This window comes from Pongo pygmaeus, chromosome 13 (assembly GCF_028885625.2).
Source record: "Pongo pygmaeus isolate AG05252 chromosome 13, NHGRI_mPonPyg2-v2.0_pri, whole genome shotgun sequence".
NCBI lineage: Eukaryota > Metazoa > Chordata > Mammalia > Primates > Hominidae > Pongo > Pongo pygmaeus.
The window spans coordinates 93385522-93413048 of record NC_072386.2 but is presented as its reverse complement, the minus strand read 5'-3'; the positions used below and the strand labels follow the sequence as shown (position 1 = coordinate 93413048).

The 27527-nt window shown below is 30.1% G+C and overlaps 1 protein-coding gene across 5 annotated transcripts; it reads right to left on the bottom strand.

Annotated features, from left to right (window-relative positions):
* On the bottom strand, positions 1-27252 carry CYLC2 (cylicin 2). Of its 5 annotated transcripts, XM_054500757.1 has the most exons (9): positions 27172-27214; positions 25345-25520; positions 24080-24184; positions 17908-17948; positions 16251-16372; positions 14663-14819; positions 13088-14545; positions 7048-7133; positions 1-165 (listed from the first exon to the last, which is right to left on the bottom strand). In XM_054500757.1, the coding sequence occupies exons 3-7, from the start codon at positions 24094-24096 to the stop codon at positions 13749-13751; spliced, it is 1134 nt and encodes a 377-aa protein (XP_054356732.1). In that variant the 5' UTR covers positions 24097-24184; positions 25345-25520; positions 27172-27214; the 3' UTR covers positions 1-165; positions 7048-7133; positions 13088-13748. The 5 variants fall into 5 exon arrangements, with proteins under 5 accessions (XP_054356732.1, XP_054356733.1, XP_054356729.1 ...); XM_054500758.1 differs by lacking the exons at positions 7048-7133; positions 25345-25520 and adding an exon at positions 2889-2963 and having other exon boundaries at positions 27172-27252; XM_054500754.1 differs by lacking the exon at positions 7048-7133.
* Between the last annotated feature and the right edge of the window lie 275 nt (positions 27253-27527).

Genomic DNA, 27527 nt, shown 5'->3' with positions numbered 1-27527 from the left:
TTATGGTGAGTAGATGATTTTAATTGATAATTTCACCAGGTGTTTAATGTGTTCAATTCATAATTAGAGCTGTCAAGCAACTTTCATGACAGGAAGATCACCAACTGAATGAGATGTTTCACTTTTCCAGTGTGGTGTAATGTCCAATCCATCTTCATGGTAGTTCTGGAACACAATCAAATCAGAGTCAAATGAGATGCTAAAGCTTCTCCCAGAGGTAGTGGTAAAGTAAAGGGCATCTACCAAATGTTGAAGTTTTGAAAATACGTGGACTCCAATTACGTCATAAAGTTCTCCTCATTGTTTAAACAAATTAGACTTTCTACCAAAAAATGAGTACAAATTACTCAACTGAAGATATTACTTCAGAACCTTAGGTTTCTGAGTGATTAAAACTAAAAAACTGATCTCATATAACTTTGTTGTGGAATAAATTGTCTCCCCTGAAATTTACATGTTGAAGTCTTAACTTCCAGCAACACAGAATGTGACTGGGTAGACAAGGCCTTTAAAGAAGTAATTAAGGTTAAATGAAGTCATTAAGATGGACCCTAATGCAACATGACTGGTCTTACAAGAGATTAGAACACAGATTGGCACAGAGGAAAGACCATGTGACGACAAAGGGAAAACATAGCCATATAGGAGCCAAGGAGAGAGGCTTGAGAAGAAATCAACCCTGCCAATATCTTGATTTTGGACTTTTAGCCTTCCAGAACAGTGAGAAAATAGCTTATTATTTAAGCTACCCCCTCTGTGGTTTGTTGTCATGGCAGTCCTAGCAAACCAATCTACCCCTAATGCAGACATTCTAAGAAAAAGTTACCAACTATATCTAGGAAAAGTTACAGAGGGTCCAATTGATATTCTTTGTCCTGGCTTTAGGAAAATATATATTGTGAACATGTTAACATGTAGGTTTGTATAAATGGAGGAAATGAAACAGAAGTTTCTGAAGAGATGAGTGAAACTTGCTAAACATAATTGAAAAGCGTACTTTATTTCAGATCAATTTGTTCAGTAAACCAAATTAGGAGCATTTAACTAAACCTCTAATTTGTGTACAAGTTAGAGAGCCCTTTATGAAATAAATAAGTCCATAAAGTTTCAAACTTTCAACATTCTGTAGATGCCCTTTACTTTGTTTACATAGGAAAATTTAAACTATAATGATCTTTAATATTTTCCAACTTTGTAATATTTTTTGAATTTAGGGAAAGTTGGGTGTTACTAGGACATATTCTAATAATTTTCATTTTTAAGGTTTCTTCACAAATGCCACCCACCTTAAATCCCCTTTTGAAATCCCATTCTCCTCTTTACTATCATGCTTAGCCCAATTAATTATCCATTTCTTCCCCTTAAGTATCATCAAAGCAAAGCCACTTACTCAAATGACTTATATTGCAGGTATGGGACAGCAGATGAAAACAATATGAAAAAAATCCCTTTGAATTACATATTAAACATCATTGTTTTAAAATTAGATGGCTATTACACATAAAGGTAAATTTCAGTTTTCTTATATCTTTTATTTCTAGGGTAACCTTTCCACTTGTGATAACTTTCTCCAGCAAGAAATGCCAGCTATTTTCCTTCCCTTTCAAAAACAAAGAGCTTATCTCTTATGTAAATGAATTATTTTTTTCTAATGTAAAGTTCCATATGTGCTATGCACTGGGGCCTCATCTTTCATGTTCAGCCATCCCTTATGTCATTAAGTTACTTTACCTAAGACAAAATATCTCTTCCTAAGAGGAAGTTGTCTTTCCTTGTAAATCAACTGAATCAATCCATATGAAATTTTAATTTTCCTTTCCTGTCTCTTTTTATAAACAATGATTAATGACCAGGTACAACAACAACCTGAAATTAATAGGTAACTGATAGAGATTAAAAAATTGTGGCTCCTCTCACAAAAAATCCTGTACTAGAATATAAAACGCCTTAGTAGTAGTAAATAGCAGAAAACAGAACACTGATGGGATCAATGGCTTGTGGATACACATATACATATGACAACCACTGAAATTATAATTTATTAAAATCCTGTCTTATTTTTCTGTCTAGAAAGAGCAGCAGGCATAGATCTTCCATGGCAATGTGCTAGAGAGAAGAGCTGTCCCACAGCTTATTCCTTGACCGTTGCACTTAACCTCTGTGGCCAGTGACTGCTGCTTTCCCTGAATCTTATTTAGGCCACTCTGTTTACCCAATAATTTATCAGCTTTTATTTAAGTTGTTCCCAATTAGGTATCTATATCTGATATACATTATGCTCCATCTGGTCCGTTTTTTAACCATTAGAAAGTAACTAATTTTTAAATATGCCAGATGGAAAAATTCTATGTCTGTACCTATATCTGAGACATACATGTGTATATGTAGATATAGATAATATCAATTATCTATCTAAATCTATATAGATAGATGATTGATACTATGAATTACCAATTATCCAAATCCATATAGATAGATAATTGATACATATATACACATATGTATGTATATATAATTACATATTATATATATAGAATTAGGTATATATATAATTTCCAGATCTGAGCATTAATGGGAATTAGCAGTTGAGATTAGTTTCTGTCTTTGCATCTTACCTGGTTACAGAGGTATTTAGGGTAGAACAGTGGAATAGATATTGGTATTTTGGGGACAAAACAAGATATGAAACTAGTAGGTTAGATGATACATTGTCCGAGTTTATAACTAGATGTAAGAAAGACATTTTCTAAAAGGCAAAATTTTATGAAAGACATTTTCTAAAGGGCAATATTAGTCATAGACAAAAACGAGCTACTCTGAAAGGTGGAGTGCTGGTCAAGTAGAGAGTCCAAGGAACACTCAAGAGAAATACTTTAAAGGTGATTTACGTTAAAATTGGCTGGACGGAGAATGACTTTGACGAGTTGAGAGAAGAAGGCTTCAGACGATCAAACTACTCCGAGCTACAGGAGAAAATTCAAACCAAAGGCAAAGAAGTTGAAAACTTTGAAAAAAATTTAGACGAATGTATAACTAGAATAACCAATACAGAGAAGTGCTTAAAGGAGCTGATGGAGCTGAAAGCCAAAGCTCCAGAAATACGTGAAGAATGCAGAAACCTCAGGAGCCGATGCGATCAACTGGAAGAAAGGGTATCAGTGATGGAAGATGAAATGAATGAAATGAAGTGAGAAGGGAAGTTTAGAGAAAAAAGAATAAAAAGGAGTCTTATTTTGATATATATATTATATATATAAAATATATTTATATAATATATTATATTATATATATAAAATATATTTATATAATATATTATATTTATATATAAAATATATTTATATAATATATTATATTTATATATAAAATATATTTATATAATATATTATATTTATATATAAAATATATTTATATAATATATTATATTTATATATAAAATATATTTATATAATATATTATATTTATATATAAAATATATTTATATAATATATTATATTTATATATAAAATATATTTATATAATATATTATATTTATATATAAAATATATTTATATAATATATTATATTTATATATAAAATATATTTATATAATATATTATATTTATATATAAAATATATGTATATAATATATTGTATTTATATATAAAATATATGTATATAATATATTGTATTTATATATAAAATATATGTATATAATATATACTATATTTATATATCAAATATATTTATATAATATATATTATATTAATATATATCAAATATATTTATATAATATATATTATATTAATATATATCAAATATATTTATATAATATATATTATATTAATATATATCAAATATATTTATATAATATATATTATATTAATATGTATAAAATATATTTATATAATATATATTATATTTATATATATAATATATTTATATAATATATAACATGTAATATATAAATATATTACATATAATATAGATTTATATATTAAATATATATTAAATACATTAAATTATATTAAATATATTTAACATTAAATTTAATATATTTATATATTATATATTTATAATATATATTGTAAACATATTTTTTATTACATATTTATAATATATATTATGAATACAACACATTTATAATATATATTATGAATACAACACATTTATAATATATATTGTGAATACAACACATTTATAATATATATTGTGAATACAACACATTTATAATATATATTGTGAATACAACACATTTATAATATATATTGTGAATACAACACATTTATAATATATATTGTGAATACAACACATTTATAATATATATTGTGAATACAACACATTTATAATATATATTGTGAATACAACACATTTATAATATATATTGTGAATACAACACATTTATAATATATATTGTGAATACAACACATTTATAATATATATTGTGAATACAACACATTTATAATATATATTGTGAATACAATATATTTATAATATGTATTGTGAATACAATATATTTATAATATGTATTGTGAATATATTATATTTATAATATGTATTGTGAATATATTATATTTATAATATGTATTGTGAATATATTATATTTATAATATATATTGTGAATATAATATATTTACAATATATATTATGAATATATTATATTCATAATATATAGTACTTACAATATATATCATGTATTTATAATATATATTATAGTTATAATATATATTATAAATTTATAATATATATTATAGTTATAATATAAATTATCTATTTACAATATATATGTATATTATATATTTATATATATATTTTTATATATTTATATATATAAATATATATTTATATATTTATATATTTACATATAAATATATATTTATATATTTATATATATTTCTATATATAAATATATATTTACATAGATATTTATATATAAAAATTTACATATATGTATATAAATATATATGTATATATAAATATATGTACATATATTTATATGTCAAAATATATATTTACATATATATTTATATGTCAAAATATGTTTACATATATATTTATATATCAAAATATATGTTTACATATATTTATATATCAAAATATATGTTTACATATCTTTATATATATTTATATATAAAAATATATTTACATATATATTTATATATAGAAACATATTATATAAATATATTATATATTTAATTTATATATATAAAATAATTAAATTAATATAAATTTAATATTAAATTAATATAAATATTAAATTAATAAATTTAATTATGAAATTTATAAATTTAATTATTAAATTCATATATTTAATAATTAAATTCATATAAATAAATAAATATATTTAATTTACATTTAAATATATTTATAATACATATTAGAGATTTATATGATATATTATATATTTTAGAGTATTATATATGTATAATATATTGTAAATTTATTATATAGAATAGATTATATATTATATATAACATATAGAATATATTATATATAATATAACATATAGAATTAATATATATAATATAACATATAGAATATAATATATAATATAACATAGAATATTATATATAATATAACATACAGAATATATTATATATAATATAACATACAGAATATATTATATATAATATAACATACAGAATATATTATATATAATATAACATACAGAATATATTATATATAATATAACATACAGAATATATTATATATAATATAATATACAGAATATATTATATATAATATAATATACAGAATATATTATATATAATATAATATACAGAATATATTATATATAATATAATATACAGAATATATTATATTGTACATGTTAACATAATAATATTAAAATTAATATAATATTAATTATTATATACAATATATAATTATATATTATAATGAATATATATTAATATAATAATATATTAATATATTTTAGAAATATATAACTTTATATATTATATATTATTATATAAAATATATAATAAAGATATAATATATTTATACAATATATTATATATTTATAATATATTTACATATATATAATTTGTTTTTAAGTGCATTTTTGGTTCTTAATCTTTGGTTTTGAAGTGCATTTTTGGTTCTTAATCTTGCTATCAATAAAACCATACCCTTACCTTGCTATCAATAAAACCATACCCTTTTCTTTTTTTTCCAATGAACAGAAATGCACTTTCAAAGTTTATGGATTTTTATAAATTTAACTGTTTTATCCCAATGCCAAACTAAACCATGCCATGATTTGTTACTCACATATCCTCTCTGTACATACCCTGAAATTCTTTGATTTTGCCTACCATAAAACTGCTAATGTGATGACTATGGCAGCTATTTTCTTTTGCATCCAATAACTGAGAAACTATAAAAAATTACCATGTATAATAACTTATTAATAACTATAAGATTGATTATTGAACATATTTAACACCTGGAGTAGGTTTCTGTTTACATGTTTGCCAAATAGTTCAGCCTGATAAGAAAACTCAATCATTATTTAGATATTATCACTGGATACTTTCCACAATACTTTTATTCATATTTTGCTTTATTTACAGAAGCAATTTCATTTTATTATGGATTAGGGCTCAGATTAGGCTAAGGGAAGAACTTGCATTTGAATCATTTAAAAAAGAATAACTATAAAAACTATCATAAACTATATACAAGGCTTAAAATGGAACTGTGCTCCCTTAGAAATTATTCGGTGTCTTCAGGACCATATTCAGTATGTTCAAAACACCAGAATTATTTCATCTGGTATATTTACTAATGAGGTATTGTCCAATGGTTAAAAAAATAGACCTGAAGGAACATGATACAAAAATACTAAATGACTGAAAGGAGACCAGGGGCTGTATATATTTGCCTCATATATTTGCCTGCCTTAACGACAGGGCATGGTGGCTCACGCCTGTAATCCCAGCACTTTGGGAGGCCAAGGTGGGCAGATCACTTGAGGGCAGAGGTTTGGCCAACATGGTGAAACCACATCTCTACTAAAACAAAACAAAACAAAACAAATACAAATTAGCTGGATGTGGTGATGCATACCTGTAATCCCAGCTACAAGAGAGGCCGAGGCAGGAGAATCACTTGAACCTGAAGGTGGAGATTGCAGTAAGCCTGAGATCATGCCACTGCACTCCAGCCAGGGCAACAGAATAAGATTTGACCAAAAAAAAAAAAAAAAAAAAAAAAAAAAGGGAATGATCTAAGTATTAGCAAGTTATTACTTTGTGATTTGACAAAGAAGATATATGTTGCAAAGGGAATTGGAATAATATCATTTTCAAAATTCCTTTCGTATTTTTCCTGGACTCTCACTTTTTAAAGAGGCCAAACTTTGTATGAAAAATAATGCAAATAGCTACAACACTTGCATGTGAGTTTAGGATGTTTATGACCCTTAGACATACCTTTTTCTCTGGAGGCAACATTTCTTTTTACTTCATAAATAAACTTTAGAAAACTTTACTGTATAAACCCACAGAGCAATGGTTTTGGATTTTGCCATCTCTTGCAAAATTGAGCACTTTTGGAATTGTATTAATGGTGCCTTATCTTCTTAGCCATCCCTCCCTCCCCCATTTTTCAAAATCGGTTAGCTTCACTTGGACCCCATTTTTGTCACTCATGTGGTTTTATCAGGTTTCAAGTACCATTACAGAATGACTGTCACCTTTTCTATAGAAATAGCTTAAGTTCCTCAACCTAAAGTACCAAAATTCAGTAAGTTACTTAGCCATCAAAGCTATGTGACAATGTTAGATATAAAACATTTTTTATGAAACATAAGTATTTCATGTCCTCTAGTACTTGAAAAACCTGTTTTAAAGTTACACTAAAAGTTAAGCAAAATGAATGGGGGTAAAAAATCTTCAAACAGCTTACAAATTCACAAAAGAGAAGAATGGAGAACAATGCATGTTGTCCTCTTGGTGCAAAAATAATAAAATAATAAAAACAAAGCCTTTTATTCGTATGTGCATATATGCATGTATGTACTGTTTCAATGTTAATTGTGACTCTCTCAGTGCATATATACCAAGGAAGTCCTTATGTTGGAGGGGTTAGAGAACATTAGTAATCATTAGCAGATAATCTTATATCTAGTTATTATTTTTTGAAATGGTTTCCAGAATCAATATTCTTAGGTGTACACTAGTAGTCTTCCATTTTTCTTTGACTTTAATGTTTTACATCCTGCTTCTTAGTCCCTTTTTATTATTACATAATGGTTGATCTAGGATTCTAATGCATATTTTTAATTTCCATATTTGTTCAATACAGCACATTCCTGCAAATACAACTAATGTAAATTACTAAGCAATGTGCAATACTTACTGAGCAGACACGAAGGGTATAGAGAGTAGGATCAGTAGTAGGAGGAGAGGCTGATGGTGAGCAATTATGAATAGAACAACTACCTTCTTAAATTCTGTAGCAGATCTTTAAACTAATAATATAATTTTATGTAATTTTAACACAACTATACATTTTTGCAAATAAAGATACATAGGATTAGAAGAAACCGAACCTGTGGTGCTAAAGAAAAATTCTCCCAAATCCACAAACAATTACACTACATAACCGCAGTCTAAATGTTGGTGTCATATGAGATTCATTCAGACTCAAATTCTGGTTTTGCACTATCTGTGCAAATTTATTGTTTCTTAACCTTTCTGAGCTTCAATTAAATGGAGATATATTAGGATTGTGAGGATTAAGTGATAATACAAGGAAAGTGTTTAGCAAATAGTAGTAAATAAATAGTAGTCATTTTTGCTGCTGCTGTTATTTTAACTTAAAAAAGATTTTGTGGATTAAGCATTTGTGAGATAACTTGAATATGATTATAATTATGCAATAATTTTGAATTTTGCCACTGCTTTTACAAGCATTGTCTTGATTATGAAGTAATTTGGTATAAGACTTTTCACTTGGTACATAATTAACTTGGTATATGACTTATAACTTCTGTGCCCTTTTTCTGTAATCCTTATTTGTTTAAGATTGATTGTATTGATTTCTCATGAAAATAAGTTTGAATCAATTAGTGATAATAAAATTATTGCATATTTTTGATGCTACTGAAAATGATGTTATTTTAAATTTTATCTTCTATTTTTGCTACATTGACATGTGTATATATATATATACACATACATGTAAAATGTAATAAATTCAATGTGTATACATATATGTGTGTGTGTATATATACATATATGTATGTGTATATATACATATATGTATGTGTGTACATATATGTATGTTTGTATATATAAGTGATATATATAAATTGGCTAGTGTAACAAAGATAAAAGTGTTGGCAAAGATGTGGAGAAACATTGCATATTCTCTCTCATTGGTTGTATCTGAAAATTAAAACAAACTCATGGAGGCAGAGGGTAAAAGCATGATTATCAGAGTCTGGAAAAGGTAGTAGGGAATTGAAGGAGAGATGAGAATAGTTAATGCACAAAAATTAGAAAAAAATGACTAAGACCTACTTTTTGATAGCACATTGTAGTGACTATAGTCAATAATAACTTAATTGTACATTTAAAAACAACTATAAAAGTATATTTGTTTTTTTTTAGTATAATAATTTTTTTATTATTATACTTTAAGTTCTGGGGTACATGTGCACAACGTGCAGGTTTGTTACATAGGTATACATGTGCCATGGTGGTTTGCTGCACCCATCAACCCGTCATCTACATTAGGTATTTCTCCCAATGCTATCCCTCCCCTAGCCCCCCACCCGCTGACAGGCCCCAGTGTGTGATGTTCCCTTCCCTGTGTCCATATTTGTATTGTTTTTAACACAAAGGATAAATGTTTGAAGAGGTGGTTACCCCATTCTCCATGATGTAATTATTAACACCTAGTCTTTGATAGTACCATTCCTGTAATCCAAGCACTTGAGGAGGCTGAGGCGGTGGATTGCTTGAGCCCAGGAGGTGGAGACCAGCCTGGGCAACATGGCAAAACTCCATCTCTACAAAATACAAAAATTATCTGGGTGTGGTGAAGAGCTCTTGTAGTCCCAGCTACTGGGGAGGCTGAGGTGGGAGAATCACCTGAGCCTGGGGAGGTTGAGGCTACTGGGGAGGCTGAGGTGGGAGAATCACCTGAGCCTGGGGAGGTTGAGGCTGCAGTGAGCTGTGATCACACCAATGTACCTCAGCCTGGGCAACAGAGAGAGACACTGTGTCAAAAAATAAATTAGTCTATGAAAAATATCTGGAAATGTAGAATGTAAGCTGAGAATGACTATTTTGAAGGAGTCAACAATGTGATGTTCTAGGAGAACTGCATTCTACAGAGAAGGAACAAGTGTAAAGGCTTAATATTGTAAGGTTACATGTGGTAAAATATTTTTAAAAATCCAATGCAACAAGTGCATGGTAGACAAAAGGAATAGTGTTGTCACATGAGGGCAGATAAATAGTCAGCACACAGAGCATTAATGGATTTATAAGCCAGAGCAAAAGAAAAGTTGATGGTAAGTGTGGCGTCAGTACACTAGAAAGCTTTGACCAACGGAGAAACATGATGGTTTCTATATGGAGAATAGGATATGGTGTTGTGGAAAGACATGAAGCAGGGGCTTCCCCTGCACTTAGAGGGCTTTGGAGTTTTCAGGTAAGAGATAATGGTTGTTTGGATTTTTAGTGTACAGAAGTTTTCAAGTAAGAGATAATGGTTGATTGGACTTCTAGTGTACAGAAGTGGTAGAAATGTAATGAATTATACCAATTCAAGTATTTTGCAGGTAGACAGGATAGGACTTACTACTAGTAGGCAGGGTGAAGAAAAAAGAGTAATTAGGGATGACTCACTGATTTTGGATTAAGCTACAGACTGGATACCAGCATCATTTAATGGGTTTGCTAGAACTTGAGGAGAAAGAGGCATTGGTGGAGGGATGTCAACAGTTCCCTTTGGGATTTGTTAATTTTGAAATACCTGGAAGCTAGTCAACTAGATGCCTTAACTAAGTATTTGGATATGGGAATATGGAGCTGAGTAAATAAGTAAATACTACGTTTAAATATAAGATTCAACAGCATAAGAATGGTATGTAAAGCCATTTTTTTCATTTTTATTTTTTATTGGAATAACTGAGAAAACAACATAGATGTAAATGAAGAGGTACTAGAATAAAAGGACACTGCTATTAAATTTAACTACATGAAAGTTCCTGGTGATGGTGCACCTCAGTAGGATATTAAAGGTAGAAGCTCAATTTTTCTGTCATTTTACATTTCAATCTAAAACCTGACTTTTGAATCCTATTGGTGAAAATAATCTTAAGGGCCTTTTTATAGAGGAAAAAGAGGATTTGAAATGATTTCTTAAATCCTCAGAGAGATGGTAACATTTCCAGAAAAGTTTAGCAATCTCAACACATAATTCTACTATAAGCAGAGGAAGATGATGAGCAGGTTCCTAGAGGGAGTGGGAGGAAAACAAAGGGCTAGGATTTGACTCCCTCTGCCACTACAGCTGACCCAGGCTAACAAGGTGTGATCACCTGGCAGATCATGAGTTACAATAACCACTGACTCTTAGTAGTTGATTCAGGAAGGACAGGACCCAATGTTGAATGTTAAAGAAAAACAATTATTCCTTACTGTTCCTTGGAAGCTAGCTCTTGAGAACATACAGAATAGGAGACCCTTCCTTTAATGTCCAAGAGAAGCTTTATGTTGCATCCAAAGTTTATGTCAGGAAGAATAAAGAGAAGAGAAAATCATTTTGCAAGTTCTGCAGCAACATTGAGTTTATTTAAGAAAATGTTAAATCAGAAATAAATGAATTGTCGTTTAATTGAGAAGTTCAAGGATATTTCATTTTGCCCAATATTGCTTTTTATTTTTTCCTCAAATCAATAGGACTTATGGGTCACGACAGAGTTTAATATAGTTTTAAAGACAGTAAGTTAATTGTTTCCACATCTAAATAAATATTATGTATATATTCTTATTCTGTTACACTCTGTTAAATTCTGGTGAATTTAGTTTTGTGAAGTATTTAGCCATTTATCAAGTAGCTCTTTCATATGCCTCATTTAAATTTGTTCTTGTCAGTAATAAACAATTTTGATTTTCATCCTTCTTTCAATAAAAATAAATTGATTACTATTTTCTATTTTAAAACTTTGGATGCTTAATTGGTAATAATATCATCTATCATAAGCTAGTAACCTCTCCCTAATTAGAGACTTCCTTAACCTTTCCATGGACACTTTTTAAAGCTTCATTTATTTGGTTGTCTCGCCATGTTCTTTGAATATTTCTTAAAATGAGAAAGTCCAAACTTCATAAAATTCTAAAAGAAACATACTCAGAAAATTACAGAGATAATATAAGAACAGTGTCAATTTGAACCTTTACATTGGTTCGATTTTTATTATTTTAAATTTATTTAATTTGATCAGTAAAATCATATTTATCGTGTACAATATGATGTTATGAAGCATGTATACATTGTGGAATCCTGAAATCTTGCTAATTGACATAAGCATCACCTCACATGGTTATTATTTATGCGATGAGAGCACAATGTTCATTCTCTTAGCATTTTTCAAGAATACAATATATTGTCATTAACTATAGTCACCATGCTATATAATAGATTTTTTGAACTTATTCCTCCTATCTAATTATAATTTGGTTCAATTATTATTACATCTACTATGTACCCACAAAAATGAAAAAGACAAGAATTAATTCAATCTGGCTTAAAATAAAACAAAACTAGCCGGGCACGGTGGCTCACGCCTGTAATCCCAGCACTTTGGGAGGCCGAGACGGGCGGATCACGAGGTCAGGAGATTGAGACCATCCTGGCTAACACGGTGAAACCCCGTCTCTACTAAAAATACAAAAAAAATTAGCCGGGAGTGGTGGCGGGCGCCTGTAGTCCCAGCTACTCGGGAGGCTGAGGAAGGAGAATGGCGTGAACCCGGGAGGCGGAGCTTGCAGTGAGCCGAGATCGCGCCACTGCACTCCAGCCTGGGCGACAGAGAGAGACTCCATCTCAAAAAATAAATAAATAAATAAACAAAACAAAACTGACTTACCAAGTGTGCTTCTTTTGGATTGGAAGTGTGACATCCGACAACCATAAACATGACTGTGGTTGTTTAAACTTCAGAAAGAAAGATGTAGGCTCATCAGGCGGTAATACATTTTTTTTCTTTTCTTTTACTTTTTTTTTTTCTTCCAAAGGAATGCTATATTTACTTGAAAGTAGGCTTTCTACAAGGTGTTTAACTTCATGTCATGGCTCCTATATTTCTTTGTATCTGTGGATGCAGCTTGAGATTATTTTAAATCTATAGATACATCTGTCTCCTTGGATTTTTTAAGCCTTTATTAAGCTGTCTGTGTGTGTGTGTGTGTCCATAGATTTAGTGTCATTATCTTCAACATCCTTATCTGAATATTCTTCTTTAAATCTTTCCAGAGATCATTCATTGAATCCTTCATATCCCCAAATTTAAGTATATGTATTCTTCAAGTCTTTCAATGCATACCTCTTTAATTTTTCTTAACATCTTTCTTATATATTTTTATAAACCTCTTCTGAGTTCTCCTTTGTATCCTTCTTTACCACCTTTTAAAAATTATTTAATTCTTTGAGCCCTCTTGTTTTCTCACAAATTCAGCTGCAGACTACCACTATTGTTTCATCAAATACGCTTTTGAATTATTCTTTCAGTTCGAATTCTTATCCAAGGCCTACTTGCCCTTGGATGAAAAGAAGGATTTCTTTTCATCTTTCTTTGCATCCTTCTTTTCATCTTTCTTTGCATTCTTCTTAGCATTTTTCTTTTCATCCTTCTTTGAATCAGCAGATTCTTTCTCAGTATCTTTCTTGGCATCTTTCTTGGTGTCCTTCTTAGACTCTTTATTGACATCATCCTTTGAGTCACTGTCTGTACTACTGGGCTTCTTCTTATCTTTCTTACCTTTTTTAATCTCCTTTGCATCTTTCTTGGCATCCTTCTTGACATTCTTCGATTCATCACCTTTGTTTGCATCTTTTTTTCCATCCTCATCCTTCTTTTCATCTGCTTTTACAGCTTGTAATTCTATGCCTGAATCCTTGCCCTTCTTTGAATCCTTTTTGCCTTTTTTACTATCTTTCTTTGCACCTCCTTTTTCATCTTCAGATTCTGTTGCTGAGTCTTTGCCTTTCTTCGAATCCTTTTTATCTTTTTTGTTATCTTTCTTTGCACCTCCTTTTTCATCTTCAGATTCTGTTACTGAGTCTTTGCCTTTCTTTGAATCCTTTTTATCTTTTTTGTCATCTTTCTTTGCACCTTGTTTTTCATCTTCAGATTCTGTAGCTGAGTCTTTGCCCTTCTCTGCATCCTTTTTACCCTTTTTGCTATCTTTCTTTGCATCGAGCTTGTCATCTTTTCCTTTCTCTACATCCTTGTCTTTCTTTGAATCTTTTTTTCCTTGTTTTAATTCTGATTCCAAATCTGTTGTGTCCTCCTGTAATGTCTTGTCTTCACCTTTCTTACCAATTTCTGGGGATAAATATTGAAATATTTCTTAAAATGAGAAAATCCAAACTTGATAAAATTCTAATAGAAACCTAATCAGAAAATTACAGAGATAATATAAAAACAGTAAGTTTTCTCTACCTGCTGCTTTAGAATCCACCTTGACAGTATGAGTTGGTTTGAGAGGCTGCCTCCTGGCAGCTAAATAAACGGATGGTCTTTCAGAAATTCTCATTAAAGAATGGTACATCCATAATGGTTGTCTACGATCTCCTCTTAATTTTTCTTCATCAATTATCTGAAAGATGTTTACAATAATGATGAACAACTTGTGGGTGAATAATACAGTTTTTATTAGTATATCCCAAATATATTTTAACTTCAACCATAAAAAGATTTTAGCTTTTGTTAAAAAATGGGGAAGTTTGAGATTTCATCCTTTATTTTGCTTTTTTATTTTCATCCTTTTTTTAAACTAGTGAATAATCATGCCACATTTGGAGCTTACTTTCAGTTTATAGGATCTTCATAGTTCCCTCAGGATTTTAGGTTCAAATTGGTAGACTCATAGCATATCTTCAGAATCATAGGAGGCTTTTTTAACTCTGTGTTCTTGAGAATTCTTGGAATATCTTGCCCACCTTCTATTTCTAGGTAAATCAGAAACTATTCTCTAATATCTAATAGTTCAGGTTGAGGCATGTCTTAGTCTATTTTCATTTTCAGAGTCTCTGGAATTTAGAATGCTACTCATGGTTAAAGATAAAAGCCTGAAACTCCTATTGCTTGGCAGATACAAATTGAGTATCATCAGATTGGTAACTGAAATAATGAAATCTGTAACAGAGAATGTTAATTTGAGAGAAATTATGCATTTTGTTTTCAACTTCTAATTAAATATGTACAAAACTGAATGGCAAAAATAGCTAATCTCTGTAAAAATATTAACAAAAATGGAAAAATAAATTCAGCAAGAAAAAAAGAACTTTGTTCACTATTAATGGGTTACATTTTTAAAAATAAACAAGTTAATGATACATTTATTTTGTGAAAACTTTTCTTTGAACATATGCATATCCTATGTTGACTCCAGAAACATTGGAAAATATTTATTTTCCAATACTCTGAATCCTGAATTCTATATTACAGAACTGAGGAAGCATTAAAGGTATAATGTAATCCCATGACTCAAATGAGAGTTTTCTCCAGCTGTAGAACATTTCCTGAATGTTCACACTAACTCTAACATCAGGAACTCCATAATTTTGTGCTTCTTGGAAACAATTTTTATAATGTGTGGTTACTTAAAAATATAGTTAATATGAAATAAAGGGGGCAACTGTATACAGTAAAATGCAGATAAAACATATCTATTTTCTTTAAGTGGTAGACTTTAAATTATCTCTAACTGTGCTGTTCAATAGGGCATTTCATAGCCACATATGAATTTACTTTAATTCAATGTAATTTAAATGTAAAATTCAATTCCTTAGTTGCACTAGCCTCATTTCAAGTATTTAATAGCTTCATTGGACTACAGAGATAAATATTCCCATCATTGCAGAAACTTGTTGGTCAGCTTTGATCTATAACACATACAACTATACAAGATTTCACAAGCTTGCTACTTAGTGATTACTTAATACTAATTATAATTACTTATTGTGGTTATAATTATTACTAAGTTATTACTTATTACTGATAAGTATAAAATCTTTCCAATGCTTACAGGAAACGTATTGTCCCGTATTTGAGAAGGTTTTGATCTCCTTTTGGTTCCTGGCCGTTGTGGTTTGGGAAATAACAGGGCAAAGTGTTGCTGATTCCATGATTTTTTACTTAATTCACTGACTAAAATGAGGGAGACAAAAAACACATTTTGGAGTGAATAGAATTCCATCATAGCTGAAATGGCATTACGTGCAACGTATATCATGTACATGAATAAACAAGTGATTCAAATTATGATTTCATGTATTTGGTAATGTTTGCAATTTTCTGTTATCAATATGAGAAAATAAAAATTGCTTTTTCTATTTTGAGCAGTTTTACAGATAACTATATAAAGCAGTCATTGCAAAACTAGCGTAACTATAATATAAATGGAAAGATTCAGTTTTACTGTTTCCTTTTAAATCTGTCTCTTCCAGTCTAGGTTTTTGCTTTATGCTTTTGGTTAGTATACAATTTTATTAATAACAGAAAATAAGTTAACTACTTCTGTAGCTCCCATAGTACTTAGCACAATGCCAGCATAAATATTCAGTAAATATATGATTTAATCTAAGTGCTAAGACTTAAGATCCCCTTAGTTAATAATAACTTTCCAAGCTACAAGAGTAAATGCGGCCGGGCGCAGTGGCTCACGCCTGTAATCCCAGCACTTTGGGAAGCCGAGGCGGGCTGATCACGAGGTTTAGGAGATCGAGACCATCCTGGCTAACACGGTGAAACTCCGTCTCTACTAAAAATACAAAAAATTAGCCGGGTGTGGTGGCGGGCGCCTGTAGTCCCAGCTACTCAGGAGGCGGAGGCAGGAGAATGGCGTGAACCCAGGAGGCGGAGCTTGCAGTGAGCCGAGATCACGCCACTGCACTCCAGCTTGAGCGACAGAGCAAGACTCCGTCTCGGAAAAAAAGAAGGGGGGGGTGGTAAATGCTATACACCCAAGAATGGTATTGTTATAGGTGACATATTTTGTAAAGGAAAATGACAAAAAGCCTACAGAATGGTGACTGGGTAGGTGAAGTAATCTGGAAACTATAATACAAATCATTAAAGTTATTTAAGTTACCAATGAGGACAATGAGAGATTTCATCATTGTATTTAGATACATGCAGCATTAATGTGTGGAAATAATAGACATTTCCTATGAGTTTTCTAAAGAAAATAGGAACAATGGGAAAAATGTACAGAAAAAAATTCTATTTAAGCTCAATATCTGAGGGGAAAATACTTGATATTTGAAGTTCTTCAAAATCAAATACCTTTGCCTTGTCTCGTAAAGAAATTTGGGGCCAATTATAAGCTGGATATAATCTATCAGGAATGTTGTAGAAGAAATTCCTGACATAAACAAGAAGTTATTTATCCAATTTCTACATTACTTTTCAACTGTAAGAATATCTGATTGTATGAATTCTAACAAGTAACTATTTCCGGCTTTCATATACTGAACATATTTACTTAAACTTCCTTGGAATCAAAACAAAGCAAAACATATATAAAAGGTGTTCACTGGGCCTATAAGAAAGGTTCCTTGGGAAATAGTTAATTATCAATTTTATTCCATGGCAATGTTTGCTTTATCACTATGAATGGAGGATAGTACTTACCATAAAATTAAGCACACATGTTTTGCAATAAATATTGAATGCTTTCTTACCTGGAATGTAATTATCATATGGCCCAAAGTTTACTCTTTGGCTATTAAAACAAAAAAGAAAGGCTTTAGTTAATTTATATAAAAATCACTGTTTTAAATTGTCATTATTATACTCCAATACCTGCAATCAACAACTAGAGAAATACTTCACAATCTCAGATATCTTTTGTTATATAAGATTACTTCATCTCCAGGATAATAGAGATGAGCAAATGTGTTTTCAAATTACAACAGTACTAAATAATGGTTGGTCAAACTATATGTACATACATGTATCACATATGTGTGTATATTTTTATATGTGCAATTTGTTTATGTGTGTGTGTGTATAAGCAAATTGCACATCTGAAAATATACATTTAAAAAAATTACAAAAACAAAGTTGAATTATTTTTCCCAGTTCATGCTCCAAATTCTTTCTTAATTGAATTTGAAACAAGGTATCACTTTGTAAACTCTATGCTTATGTAAAAGCATATCCTCAAAATAGTCTCAAAAAACTTCACCAAATCCAAATTATTAAATGGCCTTTGTGTGCACCTGTGAATTTGTGTGTGCATGTATATATGTCAGTGTGGAATTTCATAATTCCACAAAATTCATAAGGAAATTCATTACTTTTTAAAGAAAATCTGAAAAACTATATTGCAAATTGTTTTCCATTTATAGATTCCCATTAGTTTTATTACTATCTTAAAATGTTTGATCCCACGAAGGAGTGTTTTACAATCTAATTTTTATTTATTGGTAATGGAGACCAGTCCTAAGATCTATTAGAGAAATATTATTTTACATTGTTTCATTATATTTTGGACATAGAGCCATCGTTGTTCATGAGTGAGTCTGAGGCTTTTGTGCTCATACACAAACACACACGTGGTGTTTATTTGACAGTGTGTAAAACTTAAGGTTTAAGCATAGAAAAGCAGTATCTTGATACCTTGACTGAAGAATGAAGCTAGCAGCATAAAACGTGGCACATTTTTTCGTGCTATAAAAATTTGTATTAGCTGAATAATATTTAATATGTTTTCACCAATAAGTTATCCAGCATATCATTTTCTTAAACTGAGTACATGCACCAAAATTATTTGCCCCACCATATCTGAATCTCTAAATTCAGATCCAGTCAAAGTACATTTATATCCTACTGAAGAAATGTTGATGCCCAACAATGATTATGAACTGCATTATTCCAAATGCTCTAGAAGAGGAAAGATTTTAAGTTCATGAAACATTATTAAACTTGAGATTTTCAAAATAGTACATTAGAATGATCTGTTAATTTCTTCTATAATTTCTAGGACATATTATTTAATCACCCAGCAATTGGATTTGAAGTCAATAATGAAATTATCTAGAAAATATATAAATATTTGAAAAATAAACAGCTCCTTTTAAAGAACCAGTGGTCCAAAAGAGATCACAATAAAAACCTATTTAAAAAGAAGCAACTGAACAATAGGATAATATATGAAAATGATAGAATACTGCTTAAAAGTTCATAGAGAATAACTTACAGTTTTAATGTTTTATATTATAAAAAAATGTTTAAAATCAATGTTTTAAATCTCTCCACTGAAACTGGGAAAACAGTGAAAGAAAAGAAGTAGAGGAGGAGTAAGTATGTTCCAACTCATTTTTGAGGCTAATAACTCAAATCCTTTTGAGGTCAATACTAAAAATGCATATTACAGATGAATATCCCACATTATTATAGACATATAATTTCTTAAATTTTAAAAATCATACTGACAAACATATAAAATTGCTAATACATCATGACCATCTGGTTTACTTTCCAGAATATGGGGTTGGTTTAACCTAAAATCAACCAATGCAATCATTCCAATTGACAAATAAATAAGAAAAATCATCTGATCATTTCAGTATATGCAGAAGAATTTTTGAAAGTAATATGCATTCATAATTAAAAATTATGAGAAAACCAGTAATAGAGAACATTGCCCACAGATGGATAGAATACATCTAGATAATGCCTATTTTTAAAATCAAACTTATTGGAGGAATATTGACTGTCTTTCCTTAAAAATCAGAAACAAGGCAAAGATAAACCTACTGTATCTATTCAGCATTTAAATCCAGATCCTATTTTGTTTCATAAAGCAATAAAAGCACTAAGATTGAAAAGGAAGAAGTAAAATTGTCTTTATTTGTAGAGGATACAATTGGGTAAATATGATATCCAGTGATATCTATAATAATAACTGTTAAAGCTGCCAATCAAATGTAATATGTTTATATGATACAGAGTTCAATGAATTATACTTGTTTAATGATGATATGATAAACAGTTTAAATGAAGTATATGTCTATATATCAGCAAAATTAGAAGATAAAAATTTAGGAAAATTAGTTAAAATTTGAAATAACACAAAAGCAAATTATACAGAAATAAGTTATTAAAATACGTATAAAAGCTGCATAAGTGAATTGAACTTTTCCTCTAGGAAATAAAGAAAAGGAGGAAAACCAAAGTCCACAGAAAGACTTAGACAAAAATGTTCATAGCAATTTTATTCACAATGCCCTCAAACTAAAAGCAACTCAAGTGTCCATCAACAAAGGAATGGATAAACTAAGTGTGCTATTTAAATGTAATGGAATACTTCTTAGCAATCGAAAGGAATAAATTACTTATATGTGCAATATGGAAACTTTAATGAATACAAAGAAATATTATATTGAAAGAAAAAGTCCAGAAATACTAGCACGTACACAATATAATTTATTGTATTCACTTCAAAAATAAGCAAGACTCTATAGGGTAACTGAACAGCCATTGGTTGGAGAAAAGCAAGTTGGATTGACTGGAATCTGTCATAATGTATCTTTTTTGTGTGATCAAAGTTTTCTATATATTTCTTCGTGTTTATGGGATTAGAGTTAGTGACAGTTCAATACATTTTAACCTCTTGCATTTTTAGTGAGAATCATTTGTAGGAACCAAAACAGCAATAAACCAAATACCCTTGTCCCTACTCACTATGTAAATTACGTGATAAGCAATTAAAGCAATTTGATCTTTTGGATTTGACAGCATTTTCCCACTCTTTAAGTCTGGCTCTGCTGGTGAGAGCATCTCTTTCCTTTCCTCTCTGGTACAGTCAAGTAATTATCTAGGTCAGGGTGCATTTGCAGTCAATTTTTGACATTCTTATTAAAAAAACTTACAAATTGTCTTATTTAGAATAAACTGTTAGCGTATCCCTTATTTTTATTTTGAGATATTTTTATATGGATGTAAATGTATTTTCACAATTTTAAATTAAATCCCTAAGATCTAATTTAATGACTTAACCTAAGAAGAGGGAAAAATGTGATTATTAAGTCAAAAAGTTGTTGTTTTTTAATAGGACTAATGCTTAAAGTGTCTGGATATATATATATGGAAACATAGTAATTAATGCCTCATATTTACCAAGATTAAATGGAATGTAGAAGCTAAAATTCCACCTTCACTTCAAGCTTATATATTCAATCGCTTCAAAATCATTTTCAGTAACTGTGTGTGTTCTGAGGTAAAGAAGGTTTCCAATTGTCAGCAATGTAGAATATAATGTATTTGCAACGTTGAAAAGAAAACTAGGATTAAGTTTTCTGAAATAAAAACTAGAGAAGCAAGAGACATGGGGGACTTTATTTCTTAAGAGAAAAATTATTTCTATTCTACCACCATAAAAAAAATTGTTTAAGGGGTAAACATTTAACCAAGTTTGTTTTTCTGATTATTTTTCCCTTTAGTCTGGATTATATTTTAACCTAAACACAAAATCCACCCATTTTTACTCTTGCCTGTAACTGTATCTCTGCTTAGATGTGTTTTAAAAATATATAGTGGATTCAAAGTCAAAGGATTTAAATGATATATCTCCCCAATTACATGTGAGTTGTTCATAGACCTCCTGTTTGTATGCATATTGCCAGAAATCTTGCCAGTTGACTAGATTTTTGGAATCTGCATCAGCTGCAGGGAAAAGAAGTCCATAAAAGACATGGTAGAAAGTTTTCTAGGAACTGACTGCAGCCTGAGCTACTCTTCTTGTATTTGCTAGAGGAGTTATCTCTGTAAAGGCAAGGTCAACTGCCCCAGGATTATTGTCTTGCTGAGGAATGGCTCTGTGTGTACTAAGATTCTCTATCTTTCTCTAGCATTTTCTGAAGCAGTGTTTCTTAGCATGGGTTTATTTTGAACTCCTGGCCCAGAAAACATTTTGCAATGTCTGAAGACATTTTGCTTGTCACAATTGTCTATGTGTATGTGTGTGTGTGATGATACTGGCATCTAGTTGATAGAGACCAGGAGTACTGTTAAACATATTATAATGCATTTTACAATGGACAGAATGCTAGATCTCCTCTACCCCCAGCACCTTCTAATCCTCTATTCCAACAAAAAGTTTTCTAGACTACAATGTGAGTGGTGCCAAGATTTATAAAATCTTCTCTACATCAAGGTGAATCCCCAGACCAGGATAGTAAAAGAGGATTTTAGTAATGCTACTCAATAGAGAGAAAAATGTAAAATATGCATTAGATATGAGATCAGGAAGCTAATATTGGAATTTTAAATGTTCATATATTTAGATACCCTATCTCACACCAAATCTTTGTGATTTGGTGTTCTATTCAACATTATAAATGGGCTGAGTTGACTAACACAACCTAAATTTGAGGCCAAGGCCAGAAGAGATGAAACTATTAAATGGTATAGTTGAGGTTTGGATAGAACAAAGGTATTAGAGAAGGAGTAAGTGGGAAGGGAAAAACTGAGTTCAAACAGAAAAATTTTCTTCATCAGATACAAGTTTATAGCCATAGGCACAGAAATGTTAAGTCCTAAACTAAGGCTCTGGCATTCTTAGAAGAATTCAGTGAAAAGACAAATGGAGTCGAAAATTAATTTTCTGCATCTTAAATTTTGTGTGTTAAATGAATTGGGAGCTGTCACTTGAACCCAAAGAAATATGCTAATTTGTTATTAAGATTTTTTATGTGAGCTTTTCTGGCTAATGGTGAGGCCATTTGATTATGAATTCTATGAGTTTCCTCATATAAAAACAAGAATGTTTTGGGATTACACTAGAATAACACCGTAAAAAATAGTCATAAGACCAAAAAGAGGTTTTTAACCATTGTGGTTAAGTTCTCTGAAAGCTATTTGATGCTCATGATAACAATAATACCATCGATATTTTACAGTGCTTATATATTTGAAAGTAATTAAAATATAGTGTAATTCTGCCATGTTAGGTGCCAGAACACAGATTATTGCATAGTAGGCATCAAGTTACTCAGCTTCTGAAGTAATCATGACAAATGCATTTAAACCTTTACCAAAAATTATACTTTAATGATTGTTTTATACCAAAATGGGTACCAGTATCTATGGAAAGCCTATTTTATTTTTAATATTCATGTTTTATCTTTCCTTTAACAATACTGCTAAATGAAGGCCCACCCATACTTTATATTGCAAAACTCCATTCCTTCACCTTTGTTGCATGTCCTCTGTAAAAAGGTTTACAGAATTGAAACGTGTTCTTTACCTACCTTATTTTGACACAGAATAAATTAAGCATAAGTAAACTATTGTCATATAACTTCTCATGCCTGGATTATCTGCTTTACATTACAAAGTACTTTCACATACTCAATATTTTGCAAGAGGGATACAATTAATATTCAGTTGGTCATATTTGGATAGAGCTGCCCCACTTTTTACTAAAGGTTAACACTGTGATATAATGCCTCCTCTAAAATTCAGTCACACTCTTCAGTCACTATTACATACACAAAAATTATTCTCAGAAATTTTCGAGTGGTTCCCTGACTGAAAATCATGAATTATTTTATTTTATATTACTCAAAATGCAATGTGATAAAAAATCAAGTAAGACTAGCAGTAAAAAAACAAACAAAAAAGACTTATCCAAAGCCAGGTATCTATTTTACTGAAATGCATGCACTAGCTATATCTTAAATCAAAACAATCTATTATGTTGCTTGAGAATCTTTGTCTGCTTAAACACATTATCTTTTGCTTATGAATGGCACAATAATAATATAATAAACATCTCTTCATACTAAAGAAGTTAAATGTAAAGCTAACGAGTATTTCAGTTATTTTAAAACATAAAATTTGACTTACAATCTTGGGAGAGACATTTTCCCCACTTACGACTTGCCAGGACTTAAGTATTGTAAGTTCAAACTGGTGATGTTGAAAGGTGACATCATAAAGAAGCCAAGAGCACTTGGAATTAAAGGGGCAAAACAAAAGGAGACACTTGTGTTTTTATGTTCTGTAAAATTCTAAGATTAATATTTACTTTCACTTATTACTGACTAAATCTAGCTAGGAGTTTTAAAAGTAATCAATTGATTTTACACTTTAATAAAATATTTGTTTTATTTTTTTCATGTAGTTGTAACTTATTGACTGATATGGAAAAAAGGTAAGTCTAAACATTTGTCTGTGAGGATCAGCTGTAATCCTAAATTCCCTTTCATTCCTGTAACTTTTGTTAAATCGTTTGCATAACTTTACATATCTTTCTCTCATCTTAAACGTATTGTTTGCTCATACATAAAATATTTTAAAGCTATATGCTTTTTAAACTTATAAATATATCTGAGTTAGTACATTTTTATTAAACTCACAATCTTACTCCATTAATAAGTGAATACTAGTACTATATAGAGAGGCATTTAAACATGTTGCTCTTATTTAGCTCTTTTTAAAATGTCTTAGCTATTTTTTGTCTTAAGAAATAATTTTATTAAATATAAGCTACTATAAGAGGTAAACTACAGAAATATTAGTAGTTTGACTCAAAGTTTCTAACTGATCTTACACAATGATAAATTACAGAGGCATTGGAGCTGGGATGGGAGCCTTCCATAATTTAGATTTCTGTGATCTGATTACTTCACTATCTGACTTAATGAGAACATCTACTGAAGTTTTCCTGAAAAGTGATGGTTTAATAAGCAAAATATAATTTCTAATTCTATAATATTTTATTGAGCGTTTTATAGTCTATAGTGCCTTTTGAAAATATTAATCTCTAATGCATTTACTCTATCATCATACATTAAAATCTAAATAATGACTGGGCAACCAGCAATACTTGCCTTCTGCATTATCATCTCTTTAATTAATCTCTTATTGTCATTCGTAATTAAAAGCGTATGATCTAGTAATATCTTAGAGAGCCAATGATATTTTTATAATGAGCATGTGTCAGTCTTCTATTACTACATAACAAATTATTACAAATTTAAGACATAAAACAATACTCATTTTTTATCTCATAATTTTATAATTCAAAAGCTTAGGCAGGTTTAACTAGGTCCTCTGCTTAGGGTCTAACAAGACTGAAAAATCAAATTGTCAGCTGAACTGTGCCTTACCTGGAGACTCAAAGAAAGAATCAGTGTCTAAGCACATTTCAGCTGGTGGCATTTAATTCCTTGTGGCTGTAGTTCTGATATCTCTGTTTTCTTCCTTGCTGTCAGCTGTGAGCTGCTTTCTGCGCTTAGAAACTGCCTAAGTTCCTTCTCAAATACCTCCCCCTACATCTTCAAACCTGAAATATTTCATGGAGTCCTCATAGTTAAATCAGTCTTATCTTTTTTCAGCCTTTCTAACCACTATCAGTTGAGGAAAAACGTTGTTTCCTAAAGGGCTCAAATGGTTAGATTCAAGCAACCTAGATAATGTATTTAACTCAAGGATCAATTGTACTTCATAATGTAGCATATAATGGGAATGCTATCTCCTGTTATTCACAAATTCTACCCACACTCCGAAGGAATGGTAGTTGGGAGCCTTTCTTAAAATTTTGCCTACAACATATCAAATGTTAAGACTAAAAGTCTACTGTAGAACATGAGGATTAATAAAAATATATCAGAATATATCAGCCATATATTTATATATATCAGCCATATAAATATATATATAATATCTTTGGATATTGCTAATGTCTATTCAGCATCAGCACTATAACCATATATTAATGTTTTTGTGGTTGTTTTTAAGCTTAGAAATCATGTCTTCAAACATAAATATTCTACTTTATAAATGTGTATATGTACATATTTTTAGTGTTTTAAATACTATACAGTTATTTGTATACATTAACTCATTTTTTCTATAATAACAATGTAAAGGTTAGGGGAGGTGGTCCTTGAACAAGATATATTTCCTAAGAGTTTGCAATATGTTATCAACTCAGAAACATGGCTTATAATTTCATCCTTAAAATCAATATATATAATTGTAGATTCTTCAAGCTTGTAATAATTTCAATGAGTCAGTGTTTCACATATTTATGTAGCATGTGCATATATAATGTGTCTATATGTATGATTTGTATATCTACTTATTATTAATCTATGTTTCTATTCATGTTTCATCAATTTATCTCCCTCTTTGTTTCACAAAAGATTTAAGACAATAAAAAGGGTATATAAATGTAGAAATCAGCTTATTCAATGAATTCTAAGACATTTTACACAGTATAATACTTTGTATCATTTCCAAAAGTTTTATTTATAATTGACATGTAATAATTGTCCGTATGTATGGGGTATAGTTGTGGGTTTTCAATGCATGTGTATATTGTATAATAATCAAACCAGGGTAATTAGCATGTTTGTCACTTCAAACATTTATTTATTTGTGGTGATCACATTTGTGTTAGTCCATGCTTGTGTTGCTATAAAGAAATACCTGAGACTGGGTAATTTATAGAGAAAAGAGGTTTAATTGGCTCACAGTTCTGCAGGCTGTACAGGAAGCATGACACTAGAATCTGTTTGGATTCTGAGTAGTTCTCAGAAAACTTGAAGTCACGGTGGAAGGCAAAGGGGGAGCAGGCATGTCACATGGCCAGAGCAGGAGCAACAGGTCTTGGGGGTGTGGGTACTACACAGTTTAAAACAACCAGATCTCACGAGAACTCACTGGCTATCATGAGACCAGCACCAAGGGGATGGTGCTAAACTATCATGAGAAATCCACTCCCATGATCCAGTTACCTCCCACCAAACCCCACCTATAACACTGGGGATTATAGTTCAACATGAGCTTCAGTGGAGACACAGATCCAAACCACATCAACATTCAAATATTTTCTTCTGACTCTCTTGAAATACATAATACATTATTATTTGCTATAGTCACCCTGCTGTGTAATAGAACACCATAACTTATTTTCATGTCTAACTTTGTACCTATTGACCAACTTCTCCCATATCTCCCTTTCGCTATTCTCCCCAGCCTCTGGTAACCATTATTCTACTCCTCACTTCTGTGAGATCATCTTGTGTTAGATTCTACAAATGAGTGACATCATTCAGAGTTTATATTTCTGTGCCTGGCTTATTTCTCTTGGCAAAATGCCATCCAGGTTCGTGCACGTTATTATAACAAGATGAGATTTCACTGTGTTTTATGGCGAATAGTATTACTATTTGAGTCTTAATGGAAATATATCTGCCTCATATATATAATTTTTATGATATCTTAAGATCTTGCCAATGTCTATCCAGCTTCAACACTACAATAACACAGAAGTATTTTGTGGTTG